Source organism: Podarcis erhardii (assembly GCF_964252035.2).
Source record: "Podarcis erhardii genome assembly, chromosome: 2".
NCBI classification, from domain to species: Eukaryota; Metazoa; Chordata; class Lepidosauria; order Squamata; family Lacertidae; genus Podarcis; species Podarcis erhardii.
In genome coordinates, this window is record NC_138498.1 from 60,277,180 (window position 1) to 60,292,589 (window position 15,410).

General features: G+C 41.4%; 1 protein-coding gene across 1 annotated transcript in view; it reads left to right on the top strand.

Moving 5' to 3' along the window:
* Positions 1–11,164, top strand: part of TGFBI (transforming growth factor beta induced) — a 40,577-nt gene extending 29,413 nt beyond the window's left edge. The window contains exons 12-17 of the mRNA XM_081850368.1: positions 1,833–1,963; positions 5,243–5,367; positions 6,599–6,701; positions 7,918–7,997; positions 9,075–9,099; positions 10,920–11,164. Of these exons, the coding sequence (XP_081706494.1) occupies positions 1,833–1,963; positions 5,243–5,367; positions 6,599–6,701; positions 7,918–7,997; positions 9,075–9,099; positions 10,920–10,960 (505 nt within the window). The 3' untranslated portion in view covers positions 10,961–11,164. The remainder of the gene's footprint in view (positions 1–1,832; positions 1,964–5,242; positions 5,368–6,598; positions 6,702–7,917; positions 7,998–9,074; positions 9,100–10,919) is intronic.
* Positions 11,165–15,410: the final 4,246 nt, after the last annotated feature.

Sequence of the window (15,410 nt, forward strand, 5' to 3'; positions counted from 1 at the left end):
AACGGAAAACCCTTTCGTCTAGCGGGTTTTCCGTCTTGCGAGGCGTTCGTCTTGCGGGGCACCACTGTATAGTGTTTAACAACATGGCTTTTGACTCACAAATTAATAAATTGACACCATTATTATAATATTAAGGACATGATTTTTAAATTATTTTTATTTATAAAAATACTTATGTATCACTATTCATTAAAAAAACCAGAGCTGTTTACCACAATTAAACTGAAAACCATGTAAATATTTAAAATTGGAAATCAACTATTGCAAAAGGGGTATTTTATTAATGGCCAGCATAAATGTGGCAACACAGAAAAGTTTCTGGCTGGTGTTTAAAGGTTAAAACAGAAGGCACCTGTTGTACCGCCTCTGGATTTTATTATGTTTTTTTAAAAAATAAATGAATCAAAAGTCCTGATGGGCACACACAGTTGTGTAGTTCTCTATCTGTTACTTGGAAATTCTATTTGTGTCTCTCCAGTTCAAGCCTAACTCATACATTGGCAAAGCATTTAAAATTAATTTGAGGCTCTTGCTTGAAAGCTTTTCTCAATGGCATTGTAGACCTAACTTTTATTTGAATATTTAATCAAAATACATTATTGCCACAGTGATTTTTATTCTCCATGATTACAGAGGACGGGCAGAGCATTCCACCTTGGAGAGGGTTTGGATGAGGTGGAAGGCAGCTGTATCTGATTGTTGCCTCCACAGAGGTCTTTCCTTCACCCATCTAAAATGTGGAAAGGCAGGGAAAAATTCCTAAATACATCATTTTGGAGGCAAGGAGGGACAGACCTGGTGGGGACCAAGGATCTACTAGATCCTACGCAGCTTTAGTGAGCTGCGGATTGTGGCAGGAACTCCAATTCAAGCCCATTTGCTGCATCTACCCTGGTTTTGCCTCTCCTTTAAGGCTCAGCGCTACCCAGCCAGGGTTAGGATTGCCCACAAGTAATTCAACACAGACCAATGCTGCAATTTAATTAGATCCTAACTTCATTATAATTCTTTCTGTTAAGTGTTTGTACTTTATCTTTTCCTCTTTAATAATAAGTGCAGCAGGCCAGTAGGGCAGTATTAATTCCTTTTTGCAGATAAAGAGCTCATGATTAAAGACAGCAGTGGTCAAGGTTTCTCAGCTGATTGAACTGTGTCACCTGAATGCAAATAGCACCCAAGCCATGGGGAGGTTTTTGCTCTAATGCTGCAATGGGGAACTTTTTGCAAAGTAGCCAGATGCAAAAGTGGGAAGAGCGATGGTGCGAAGCTCACCTTGGTACAGTAGGTTATATTTCAGAAATGCAAAAGTCAGAGGTTTCAACAAACCGCACACATTCCTCTGTCCTCCTTCCAGGCAAGCAAGAAGTATTATCAGAGTTCAAGGACATATTCTGGCCAAAGAAAAGAACTCAGGAGGGTGTGGCCTGTGGCGGGGCCAAAGAGAGGCGCCTGGAAAGCCATCTTTGGCTCCTGGGCCTGAGCGCCTCACCCTGCACTGCTGCTCTAATGGGACATGTGACCTGCCAACACAAAGGTCTATAGCATCCTGTTTCCAGCAGTGTCCAGCCAGTTCCCTTTGGAAAGTCTTTGTTTAAGAGCTCCTTGCTCCTCCCCAATAATATATTGCAGGCACATCGGGGTTCCCTAAGCACAGCAATCTCTTCCGGCGAAAGGAACAGAGAAGCCCACTAGCTCGGGAGTTCTATGTACACGTTGGGACATATATGGAGCTCTATGCTGGACCTCTTTGTTATTTCAGCCGTGACATTTTAAACTGCTCTTTGAAAATGCTTGAGCGTTAAATGCGTATTTTCTCTGTGTATTTCCGACAGCACTCTAGTGGCTGCCATCCAGTCTGCAGGCCTCACAGAAACGCTGAACAGGCCAAGGTCCTTCACAGTGTTCGCACCAACAAACGAAGCTTTCCGAGCCATGCCGCAAGGGGAGCTGAACAAACTTATGGGTAAATGTCTATAGATCTGGTTGGCTGTGGTGTGCGATATTGAGATTACTTACACTGAGTTCCTTGGATAAGTGAGCTTTACAGCATTCTGTGCTATTACAATCTCAAATTCAGCTTCTCTTTTATTTGCTCATCCATGGGATGGAGACAATAGGTTACAAAAGTGGTGGCTCTGGTTTTCACTGATGTCACGAGGAATGATTTGTCCATGAGGTGACAGTGACTTACTATCTACACCCATGGTGAGACAGTTCAGGCCCTTCAAACTTGGTGGGTGGGTGGGTGCACTAGATCCCAACAATTTATCATAATGAAAAGAAATTATTTGCAGAGTTGCCACCCATTGTGCTGAACTTTCCTCCCCTGCTCATCAGACTGCTGCTATGAGGAAGGGGGGGGGTGTTCTGTTTTTCTATATGCTAGCATGTGTGATTGCAAGTTTAGTTGTGTGAGAGAGAAAGAGCTAGTCTCTGTTCTCTCTATGTGTATGATTATGTTTGTGTGAAGAAGTGGGTCTGTGAGAGAGAAGCAATGATAGTCTATCTGCCAGTCTCTCTGCCATGTGTGCAATTGTCTGTGTGTGGGGAAAAGACATAGACAGTCCAGACATCCCTTATGCCTCAGTCCTTAAAATTTCCTAGTACCGTATTTTTCGCTCTATAAGACGCACCAGACCACAAGACGCACCTAGTTTTTGGAGGAGGAAAACAAGAAAAAAAAATATTCTGAATCCCAGAAGCCAAAACAGCAAGAGGGATTGCTGTGCAGCGATCCCTCTCGCTGTTCTGGCTTTTGGGATAGATGCGCAGCCTGCATTCACTCCATAAGACGCACACACATTTCCCCTTACTTTTTGGGAGGGAAAAAGTGTGCCTTATAGAGCGAAAAATACGGTGCTTTTATGGAATATTGCAGGGTAGAAAAAATAAAGGAGTAGAAAAAAGGCAAAGAAAGAAGAGTATCAGTCAAGATTCAGGGTTAATAAGATGGACAAACAATAGTAGTGGTGTGGGCTGTGGTGCACGGGTATTTATATGCTACACCCTCTGTTAACAGTGGCACCCAAAGAGGTTAACAAACAACATCTAAAAAACTACTTCTAATATGTTCCTCAAGAGAGAGAGAGAAACCATGCCTGGGCTACTGAAGGACCTAAGTAAGAAAAATGTCATGTGTATGTCTAAAATAGTTGCCACGAATCATAGCAGGGAAGATGGAAATCACAGATGGCCATCAATAAATGTTGATGAATTTTAGCTGAGCTGGTAAGGACAGGGGTGAGATTTTCATAGGCCCCAGGCCCAGTGGGGGGAGGGGAAGCTTCAGCTTGGAAGCCCTATAAGGAAAGGGTATGTGAACTTGTTCAATTATCTTTCATGTAAATATTGAAACATTCTCTTGCCTGATGTGGCTTAGAAAAGAATATGAGCTGTTCTAGTGCAATGGCTTTTCTCAGTTCATGCCCATCCCATTTGTGACATCATAATGCAACATCTGCTGATGGAAGCTGGTTATCCTTTTAAGTTCGCAGAGCAGCAGTCTGCACATTTGCTCTATTGCTTAACGCACAAATAGTTGGTAACTGATTTGTAGCTACCGTAAGTAGCTGTGGAACTGAAACATCCCAGATGTGAACAGCCAAAATGTTCTGAGGCTTTGTAAGCAAAATATTTAGCTTACTCCTCTGAAAGCAGTGAATCACCATTGATGGGAATATATAGCAAAGAGCAACTTGCGTAAGAGGAAAAAGGGAAGAAGAGCTGTAATTTCTTGTTTGATCAGCTTTATCTCTTGGATGTGTTACTCGTAGCTGCAGCTGGATTTGGGACAATATACAACCTACTTCTATATTTGCTCCAAACAATTCAGTAGCAGGGGGTTCTAGTCTAGCCCCCTGCTACTGAATTGTTTGGAGCAAATATAGAAGTAGGTTGTATATGACTCCTGTGGTCTTTTCCAACTCTATGATTCTATGATGGCAGTATATATTATATAAATAGTATAATGTCTGACTGCATATCATTTCTGCATCTCAGAAATTTCAGTTTCACTCTGGAGCTGAGAAAACCTGGACGATCTGTCCAGAGTTAAGGCTCACACACAAAATCCTGAAATTCATTACCTCCAGTGTTATGCCTTTGCACATGCTTTGCAAAGTACTTATAGAAAAGTACTGAATTCAATACCAAACCAGTCCATAGATGCATGAGATATGAGAGTGAATTTTCAGCAATATAATTGCATTGCTTCCTTTGAAATTCCAGTGCTATCTTTTAAATGAGGAACTGCTGATTACTTTCTAGCCTAAAACTTTGCCAGAAAGTATACATATTTATCTCATCCAAGCTGTGATTCCAACTGAAACACAAAATCCGTTTTTCATAGTGAGGCCTTGAACCTTTCTTGAATGGATTTATCAATGTTGTGATAGAGAGCAAATTTAGATGGGTGTTTTGTGGATCATGATATTTTCTGTTTTACAAATGTGCCTTTGTTGGTAAAGGCACAGAGGAAAAGATCAGTAATGTGTAAAGGCTTATCAAAACAGCTTCAAACATTTTGGTTCAGTTTCACCTGTTTCCAAAAACAGCATTGGGGTTTTCTTTTCCAGTACGTCTTCTGCCACTTTTGGAAGCACTTGCCAGATATCAGATTTATAAGCTGCTATGATTCATTGCCAGTATATGTTGGCATCCTCTTCTGCTTATGGAATAAACAGATAGAGACAAAGGCATCATAAGCAATGAAGGCACCAGCTGCGGCAGCATAGCAGAAAAATATTGCAAGGAAATGATGTGATGTCAAATGAGCAGTTTTACTATTTAAAAAATCCACAGAGCACTACGGGAATCATAGGTGCTGTTAAAGGATAGTGGTTCCAAGTATTTTTAAAGTCCTGTGTTTCCCTCTCAAATTGCAGATCACTCAGATCACACATTCATGCATTTGAAGTCAAATAACTTCAATACATTCTATGTAATACAGTATAGCTTCCTCTGTCCTGCTGCACAAAACACTTCAGCTGCTCAGTACTTAAGAGTTTATTTGCTGGAAGGAATACTTGCCAGCATATATGAGAATCTGAATATGGGCACTCTAGAGATATATGGCTGCAGTCTGACTTCATGGAACAGCTGCATGCTGTTAGTGGAAGGCAGAATACTCCTGATACTGTCCTTCGTCTGTTTACCTCACTATGTGATACTTTGTTTTCTTTCCTAAATACCACGAAACAAGTAAAATGAGCTATAACATATCTTGGGTCTCTTTCACCCCCAGGTAATGCTAAAGAACTTGCCAGCATTCTGAAGTACCACATCGGGGATGAAATATTGGTTAGTGGAGCAGTTGGTGCCGTTGTAAGAATGAAGACCTTGCAGGGTGATAAACTGGAAGTCAGCACTGTAAGTTCAACTCTCCCCCCACCCCTTTAATCTCTTGTTGTAAATTACTGAGTTGTTTATCTGCAAATACCTTGAATTTCTGAAAAGTAGACAATGGCTTTATTGTTGCATGTCTCATTTCTGTACTTGTATAATATCCTCTTATTCTTCCTTCCCTGCATTTTCATAAGAAATCATGCAGGATAGTTATAAATACAAAGACATACTCCTAATGTTAACCAGTTAACAATGTTCACACAAAACTTTACCTCCCTGGGATTCCTTTGTGGGAGGCTGGGAGGGGAAAAGAAGATTAGAAGTGAGCCTCAATTTTGCATACTCTTTCTCCCTCCTCTCCTCACCATGGAGGAAATGTAGGCTTTATCTCACAATGACTGAGTTATCTCATGTTCAAATCTATCCCCTATCCATTCATTCACTTCTAGAAGTGAATAGAGTAGTGGAGATAGTTCAAGGTTTATCCTGACATATAATCTGAATAGGTACAGGGTTGTCATGGAAAGTTTAGAGGAAACTAGACAATTATGTTTATCATGTCTCTTAAACAAGAACAGGAACCTTCAGACTTCAAACCTGGACACAACTACGGTAAGTCCAGTGCCATCTGTGACAAAGCTACATAATGACACTATCCACAGAGGAACAGAGGCTGGAAGAGAAAGTCCAGTTGTGTGTGGTTAGCAACTACCAACAAAATACACACACTGTCTAGACACTTGCACTGTTACATAATAACATTATCTCATTTTAATAACCTTCTTTTCACTTGTCAAAAACACATGCAGTGCTGTTAGCAATCATGGCATGAACAGCTTCGCAATGAGCTTCTACTGATACCGTAATTGTGATAGTTTATGCAGCAGATTCCTTGATCCATGGCAGTGTTTTCGGGATTAAGCACAGCCTAGTGCCCCTCAAGACTTATGGTGGCCTGGCAGAGCAAGGGACAGCCTGCAGGAAAATAGGAGTCTGCTTGTGGCTGCCTGCAAGGGAGGCACCACAAAAAGCAATCTTACATTTGTTTAACGTAGTCTGCATCCACATTCTTACTTTGCTTAAGGTATATTAATTAGTTTGTTAAACCAAACTGCTTGGGTGCAGCAGATTTCAGTGCAATATGCTGCTTTAGGAGAAGATTAAAAAAAACCTTCTGCATATTTTCTCCTCTAGAATTATTTCTCCTAGCATATGTTTCTGATCACTTATCTCTGCTTCTTTTTTCTCTCTTAAGAAAAAACACATCGTAAACGTCAACAAGGAACCTGTGGCCGAAGCTGATATTATGGCCACTAATGGTGTGATTTATGCTGTGAATACTGTTTTACAACCACCAGGTAGGTCAAGTTAGGTTCAGGAATAAAAGATCTCCACCCCCTCCCTCGGGTTTGCTTCTCTTTCCTAAGGAGTTAAGGTCACATTATTATTACTGTGGAGCAGCAGCGAAATGCACATTTCCTGTGCAGCAGGAAACAAGTGGGTAATTCTCATCTTCCTGAGAAACATTATATTTTCAGTCTCCAAAGCACTCATTCACTTCAACAGGGCGCACATGAAACGTTAGGAAAACTGCATGTGCCATATACGTGATTGGAAACATTGGGAGGGAAGAAGGGAAAGTGATTTTGCAGGGCTGTGAATCATAATTTCCTTTGACAATTTAACAAAAAACATACTGGACACAATATTTTTGGGTGGGTGGGGGTCAGCTTACAAGCAGGCTGCTCCTGGTGAGCCAGCTCAAAGGGCTCCTTTGCTCCTTTGAGAACAAACAGGATGTTTGCCTGCCTACTCATCCGTGAGAATGATGGCAGTGGTGTTGATTTGAGCTCCAGGCCTCTTTACTTAATATGGAAGTGCTGAAGACAGCAGAGTTGGAAGAGAGCCCCCAGGATCATCTAGTCCAACGCCCTGCAATGCAGGAATATGTAGCTGTCGCATATGGGAATCAAACCTGCAACCTTGGCGTTATCAGCACCACACTCTTAACTACAACTTCTATCATCCCTAGCCATTTCCCATGCTTGCTGGGGCTGATGGGAGTTGTAGTTCTGCAAAATCTGGAAGGCTGAAGGTTCCCCACATCCCAACCTATGTTCTTAATTGTGTTCTACCCAAAAGTCTACCAGTTTTGGTGGATGGAGGGCAATGACAGGAGCAGTGGACAACTCCTAAAAATACAATGTACAACCCAGCTGTAGTATTTTCCCTTTCCTGAATATGGCAACAAAGCATTTCTCTTAAGGAAGTATCTTGGATAGTATGTGGAATTTTCTGGGTTTGTTCACAGAGCAGTAATGTTTGGTCGCTTGGACAGACTGACAGCAGAGTTTGAAGCACTGGTATAGAGTTGTTGCCATTGCATTTAGTTCGTTCCATAAATTTGTGTCCTGCCTCTTCATTTGATGCGTAAGGTAGCTCAAAAAACAAAACACCAACCCAAAATAAAAGCATTACAACAGAACGTTGTAATTTGGTGTTCTAAATTAATGGAAGCAGAAAACATCCACAATTGTATTTGAATGTTGTTTGAACGTTGTTTGTGTCTTTTAGCTTCCAGGCCTAATGAAAGAAGCGATGAGCCTGCAGATCCGGCACTGGAAATCTTCAAGCAAGCCTCTGCATTATCCAAGGTAAGCATAATGCTCAAGCAGCATATAGAGACATTTCTAATGTCCCTTTATTTGGACATGGACAACATAGATCATATCACTGGAACCTACATTCAGATTAAATTATTATAATTTATTTACTTGTTCCACTTTTAAACTGCCCTCCTCAATTAAGATCCTGGGGCAGTTTGTAAAATATCTAGTTGAAACTGTAATAAAACCACTGAACCTTTAACCACTAATTTTATAATCATCATCATCATATTCAGGCTCTCAAAAATCAACACTGCAGAGTGCAATGTAATCACAACAGACCTTGAATCCATCAATCTCTTGCAAAGGCCAGGGTAGACAGATGTGTCTTAAGCTGCTATCTTCCAGATCAGTTATATTCACATGCTGTGAAGAGGGCAGAGAGAGCGAGCCCATGTGAGTTAAGGACTTGGCCCACTGTCTTTATGTCACCACACATAGAGGTTTGCGACAGGAGGTACTCTCTGAACATATCCAAAAATGTGCTTGCTTAGAAAGATCTCCCACTGATTACAGTGAAATTTGCCTGTCTGCAGCCCCCTCCTAAAATCACAATCCTAAGTATGTAGTGAACCATACTGAACCAATGGAACTGGTATCCATGGATGAGATGTGAAATATTTTGTACCAGCTCCCTAAATCATGCTATGCAATCTCTCATCTGGCCATATTTTAATGGCCTCCAAAGTAATGGCTGTGGTGCAAATGGCCTCCCCCAGGCACAGCATGCTTCTCCCAGTTTTCTTTCCATCTTTGCAGAGGCTTACGGTGGTAGCAGCCGAGGGCTGAAATTAGACCTACAGCAGCTTTTCAAGTGGTGCAGGGGGAACCGCAGGGCACACAGCTGCTGTTCTGATACAAGCTCCCTTTGGATTAGCCCACTGGTCCCTGCCCCCACCCCCACAACACTGCTCTAATACAGGCAGGACCCATGCTTACTAAGGGAATGTTTTTGTTTGGCGTTTTCAATTGCACATCAATTTGCTATAAAATTATATAAATATTATTGATTTGTTTCATCTGTACAAATGTAAACGTTCTCTCTCTCTTTTCCCCCCCTTGCAGATTTCCCACAGGAATGTTCGATTAGGTAAGCAAAATTTACATGCCACGTAACTTAAATGGTTCCTCTGTGGTGTGGCAGCTACCAGGATTTGTAGGTGCGTCCCATGCCTCACCCTTGAGAACCATTTGTGTTCTCTCAGAACATGGGCATGTTTAATTCACTCACAGGGACCTCCATATAGTCCAGGCATCTTCACTTGATATCTTACAAGTGTTGTGTGGGTGCTTGCCAATGGAAACATTTTTAGCCACACTCTCAGTGGGGGTCATGTATACTCTGGACCCCCTCTGAATTTGCCTGCTGTTGTACCCTTCTGGGAAGCAATGCCATTCCCTCCTTTCTTAGTGAGGCTTTCCTTCTCTTTGTTTCTTGTAGGCTCTTCAAGGGCAATTTGCTAAGGCTGAGTTGAACTATCAGCTATGAAAAAAATGTTTGGGAGAACAAGGAATGTGAAATGCCCCAGTCAAAATACAAACATGTGTTGGAAATAGGGAGATATGCTCAGCCATATTTCCCTGTCTCCCACTGCTGCTTTCACTGAGACAGACCACTGGTCCATCTAGATCAATAGGGATGCAGGTGGCACTGTGGTCTAAACCACTGAGGCCCTTGGACTTGTTGATTGGAAGGTCGGCAGTTCGAATCCACGTGATGGTGGTGAGCTCCTGTTGTTCTGTCCCAGCTCCTGCCAACCTAGCAGTTCGAAAGCATGCCAGTGCAAGTCGATAAATAGATACTACTGCAGCAGGAAGGTAAATGGTGTTTCCGTGGACTCTGGTTTCCATCATGGTGTCCTGTTGCACCAGAAGCAGTTTTGTCATGTAGGAACATGACCCAGAAAGCTGTCTATGGACAAACAGTGGCTCCCTCGGCCTGAAGCGAGATGAGCACTACAGTCACCTTTGACTGGGCTTAACTGTCCAGGGGCCCTTTACCTTTTACCATCTAGGTCAGTACTGCCCACACAGAACAGCAGCCGCTCTCTAGGGTTTCAGTCAGGGTTTCTTCCCAGCCCTACCTGGAGATAGGGAACATTGCTTGGCTGCTTAGGCAATGTGAGGGACAGGTTTCCTTTCCCTTGCATAGTGGGCAAACAATCCCTCTCCTCTTGTCCTGCCTGGTCTAGACATGCAACAGAGTGAGGTGATAAAATCCTGAGGCAACAGAGTGGTCTATGTCATTGCAGCCTGCAGATGGCAGATTATATTTTTTGAACACTTCCCCACATTTTAAAATACACCTCCTTTTAAATAAAAACTAGGTTCTGGCTCAGTCTGTTCCCTGCTCTGCGACAAGGGAGGGCTTGCGGGGTGTGGTTTTAACAGAGGAACATATTTTATAAATGTAATTCCCCCACCTGGAATTTGAAGTAGTACTCTTCATTCTTCCATCTCAGGATGTTGCCACCAAATTCACAACAAATTATGCTGTGTATATAAACGTCTAGGAGACACCTAGACATCTCATACTATATCCCACTGTGAAGGGGATAGCATACTGTAATATATCGCCCAATTCTTGCAAATTGCCATGGTCATGCCAGAGCACTGTGGCATAGGCATCCAGCCTTGTTTAATGAAGCTTTGCAAATCCAGTGAAATTAAGTATGTGGGAATGTGTGCCTGATTGCAGTCAATGTTGAAAACAAACACTGTAGGCACATTCTAAAGCATCTTTCAAGCAATTCAGTTTTCATTTAGCTTTAGAGAGGAACAGAATAACGTAGTGGTAGTAAATGGTTTACTGATTTTAGTTTGAGAAGACCTTTGACTATCTTTTTGATGCAGCCATAGATGATTAATGCAGTTGTGCTTATGACAGCGTCTCCTCCTTTCCTTTTTCAGCTCCTGTGTATTCCAGATTGTTAGCCAGAATGAAACACTAAAGCAACAGCCATTCTGTATATGTAAAGCACAACCAAGGATTCAACTAGCTTTTGCCATTGGGTTGCTGAAAAGAAGGACTTTGTTTTCTACAAAACAACAACAACAACACCCACACATACACACATGCCACCATGTATTACACAAAGGTTATGTTTTTTTCAACTGAAATGAAGGAGAGAAAATAAAAGCCATATATATTTAAACCATTGTTTGATAAGCCTAATTTTGTTACAATTGGTAGCTGAGAATTCAGGGAGCCTCAGGTATGTGTGTCTACTCCAAAATTATTTAGGCCCAGCCTCCAGTTGTGCAAGAGCTAAAAATGACTTTGATTGCAAGACACGCTAAAATTGATCCCTCTCTGGTTAGTATTTAATAAAAATGTTTAAAGTTTGCATGCGCTGTCAAGAACTGCACACACTGGCTTATGCTCAGAATCCTATTGAATATCTGAGGCTTTGGCTTTAGAAAAGGGAGTTATTCAGAAATGCAGCCTGAATTAGACTCAGGTTGGCTTTCAATTGCTACAGTCTGTCTTCATGGTTTTGAGTGCAGGTATGTAGACCGATCCTGCACTTTTGCACACAGTCACTGCTAAAACCAAGATTTGTGAAGCTCATTTGTCCAAACTGGCCCTTCACATTCTTGAGGGTCAGTGAGATGAATGGTCCATTTTCTATAAGGTGCTAATAGTAGTATTTTCCTACTTAACACAGTTTTGTCGTGAAATATTTTAGAAGATAGCCACAGAAGCATTTATTATTCATTTCTACATGTATAGGGGTAGGTACAGATGGATCGTGAGTGGTCTCTGTACCCTGGTGCTTTTCTTTTTCTTTCTTTGAAAAAAACAGAGTTTTTAAGAGTCTTGCTTTAGAGTAATAATCCAACTTTGTGACTTTTCCACACTTTATGGTTTGAGGCTTGCAAGCTTACAGATAGGATATTCTGATTTGGTCTCTCATAGTTAATGGGGTTGGGTGGGGCTTTCAACTACATTTTGAAAATGAAGACAACAAGCTTCATAGCAATTACGTAAAATCTTAATATCGTTTTTCAGAGCACACAGCCTAGGCATGACTTAGACATAAATTTGTATGTGGATATTTTAAAGGATGTAAAAGTACAGCTTGTGCCTTCAGTTAAAACTGGCTATTTAGGTCACAATACAGGTGCTACAGAACTAGCTCCCTACATGCTGTGGAAGCTTTTTTATTCATCCACCCCTGATAGAGAACAAAACCTGTCAGAAATTCAGGAGATTTTCTTTAAAAAGGGGGGAGTTTCGATGTAACGTACACTTACAAAAAGCTGCCTGTGTGTGGACAAACTATCACACATTCTAACACGAGCTCTCAGAATTGCGGCCTGTAGTCTTAAGAGACTTTGCTAGGCACTCTCTGAACAATGCCAGTTGTGTACTTCAGCAAGAACATGTGGTTTTTATTTTCTTCCCTCCTGTGCTTTGAAAATGTTCCACACAATTCTGTGTCTTAGCTTTTTTTTTTAAGCCTCATTGATGATATTAGGGAATTTGCATGATATAAGCTATGGTTTGATCAGTGCTGTCAATTAGCTTTTGTTTACACATATGGTTCTAACTTTAATATCTTTTTTTCTTCCTGAGCCTGGCAATACATCCTCTCTGTAATGTGGTCATAGAGCAATCCCTCATCAAAACCTTCAAATAAACAATTCATTTGTGATAAAACTTGGGTTTTCTTTTAAAAATATAAATTGACTGTGTCAGTAATATTACAAGTGACATCAGCATACTTTGTTTAGGGGGAGTTTTACCTCAGATAGCTTTTAAGAAATCCCATGAGTACCACCCCAAAATACTGCAAAGTCTTTCTGCAGATTTTACACATTGTGAAGCATTTCTTTCAGTCATTTACCTCAGAGTATTACCTCACACTATCCTGGCAGTGAGGAAGTAGGACACTGCCATCTCAGTTTGCACATGGTAACTTATTTGTTTGACAGTATCTCCATCTGAAAATCGCAGCCATTTCTCTTTTTAGAGAGAAGGTTCAAAAAGCAACTTTCCTTGATATGGCAAGTTTTGATACAAAGCAGTCATTTTCATATGTGGACACTTTCAAGCATTCAGATTCAGATATGGGATGGCACAGAGGCCTGGCAGAATTGGCAGGGCCGGGGCGGGGGGAGAAATTGAAAGTGTTGCATAAATATTTTACAATATTCTTTGTTTAATTTTTTGGACATATTCAGGAGATAGCTTAAAGACACCATTCACCCACTATTTATTTATTTGGAACTATTTGGACTAATTATTTATAACTCAAAACAACTACAAAAATGTGATTAAGAAAGTTTTTTTCAAAGATAAATAAAAATAAAGTAGCACATGGTTGGCAAAGCCAGGCTTTCAGCAATTATCAAGAGCTTTGTGAACATGAATCACAGTTGGAGAACAAGTATTTTGATCCCAGTGTTTTGTTATCTGTGCATCAAACTATTCTGTTGATTGCATAGGTGCCATATTCATGATTATGCTATGGTAATGCTACCAGCTGGCACCATTAAGAGCTCATTTGCCAGGTACCCCAGTAAATGCCTACCTCTCCCAATGACACTTAGCTCAAAGGACTTTTGTGCATTTGTAGTCCTTCCAAGAACTCTGTAAAGTAGGGCATTATTAACATCCCTGCAAAGCCAGGGCACTATCAATTAGAAATCCTTGCAATAACCCTGAGAAGTAGGGCACTATTAATCAATACCAGCTTACCCAAGATTGCCCAGCCAGTCAGTCAATGCTTCAGCAAAAGTTTGATTCTCTTCCTTGCCTAATTCATCAGTCATTATGGTGTAGTACCACCTTTAGATTCCCACATTTAATGATGGCGCTGGATTTCTCAGTGACACATGTCCCTTCTTACGTAGAATTTATTGACAGAACCTGTGGCTTTTGAGATGCTGTTCGACTCCACTGACTATGCTCCTGGAGTAGATGGGAGTCAAAGTCCAGCAACATCTGAAGGGCCACAGGTCCCTCACCCCATTTTAAAGCATTCTGGTGTGCACAAGAATCGGAATCAAAGGAAAACTATCAGAATCCTATATAGAACCAAACGGGAGTCTGCAAGCCACATCCCAATGCCTCCCATGGACCTTGCCATTGCTCATGCTGAGCCCTGGAATCTTGCCCTTTTCCATACCCAGCGAAACAATTTGCTACGACACAGTTTGACTTAGTATTACGCATCCCATTCAAGGGACTCCCATGCTATTTTTCAATACCAGATGCAGGTTTGTCCAATCACACAAGCATAAGAACAGCATGCTGGACCAGGGCAATTGCTAGTCCAGCATCCTATTCTCACAGCGGCCAAACAGATACTTGTGGGAAACCTGTAAGCAGGACCTGAGCAAAAACACACTCCCCTCCTGTGGTTTCCAGCAACTGGTATTCAGGAGCCTTGTTACCTCTGGCTGAAGAGGCAGAACATAGTTCTTGATAGCCTTCTCCTCCACAAATTTGTCTAATCCTCTTTTAAATCAACAACAGTTGAACAGGATCAAGTGGTGATGCCTTCCAAGAATTTCCATTTCTGGGGTGGTGAAGGTGACTTTTAAATTGTGGTCTTACTCAATGGGAAGGGAAACCCTTGCCCCCTACCATAAACTAGGAGAGGAGGGAGTGTCACAGAGTAGGCCAGGCTGTTGTTTTTCTTCCACAGGGGAATATTCACATATAAATGACCTCATCTGAAGCCTGTGTGGCACTACTTGGTTCTTCTCACTGTATAAGCAGACCTAATGTTTACACAGGAGAAGTTGAAGCATTTCCTTCGAGAGAATACTTCTGACCTCTTAGAGCTACTTCTTTTCCTCATACCCCCAGGAATGGGGATAATAGCATGTGCAATACTGTGGTTTGGAACAAAAAGCAATGGTGCACTGAAGCACAGCACTATTAAGTGCTAGAGGGATTCCGATAAACAATGGGCGTGAAAGAAAATGCTTCAATGGCTTAAAATAAGAACTGAGTGCTTCCGAAGAAAAACAAGCAGGCCAAATTCTCATAGGAGAAATATACATTTAAGAGCAGAAGAACTATGCCAGAACAGCATAGTTTGACAGAGAGGGCTGCTCTCCAAAAGGAGAATTCTCAAAGTCTGCAATGTTCTGTGTTCTGGATTAGGGGTGAATGGAGACAAGGTCCAGCCAGACTTCACAAACAAAAATCAAGCACAGCAAAACCAAGTTCACAGATGTTCTAAAGGCAAACAAGGAAATGAAAGAGGAACTTTTGGAAAAGGAAGGATTATTCACATATTTCAAAACTAGTCTTAAACATCTATTGTACTGCCAGCTCAGGAGAAGGCAACCTTAAATTATTACGGTGAAATTTCAAATCCTATTTGGTTCTAAGCAAATGTGTCACAAATCTGAAACTCATTTTTACTCACCTGCAATAAACTG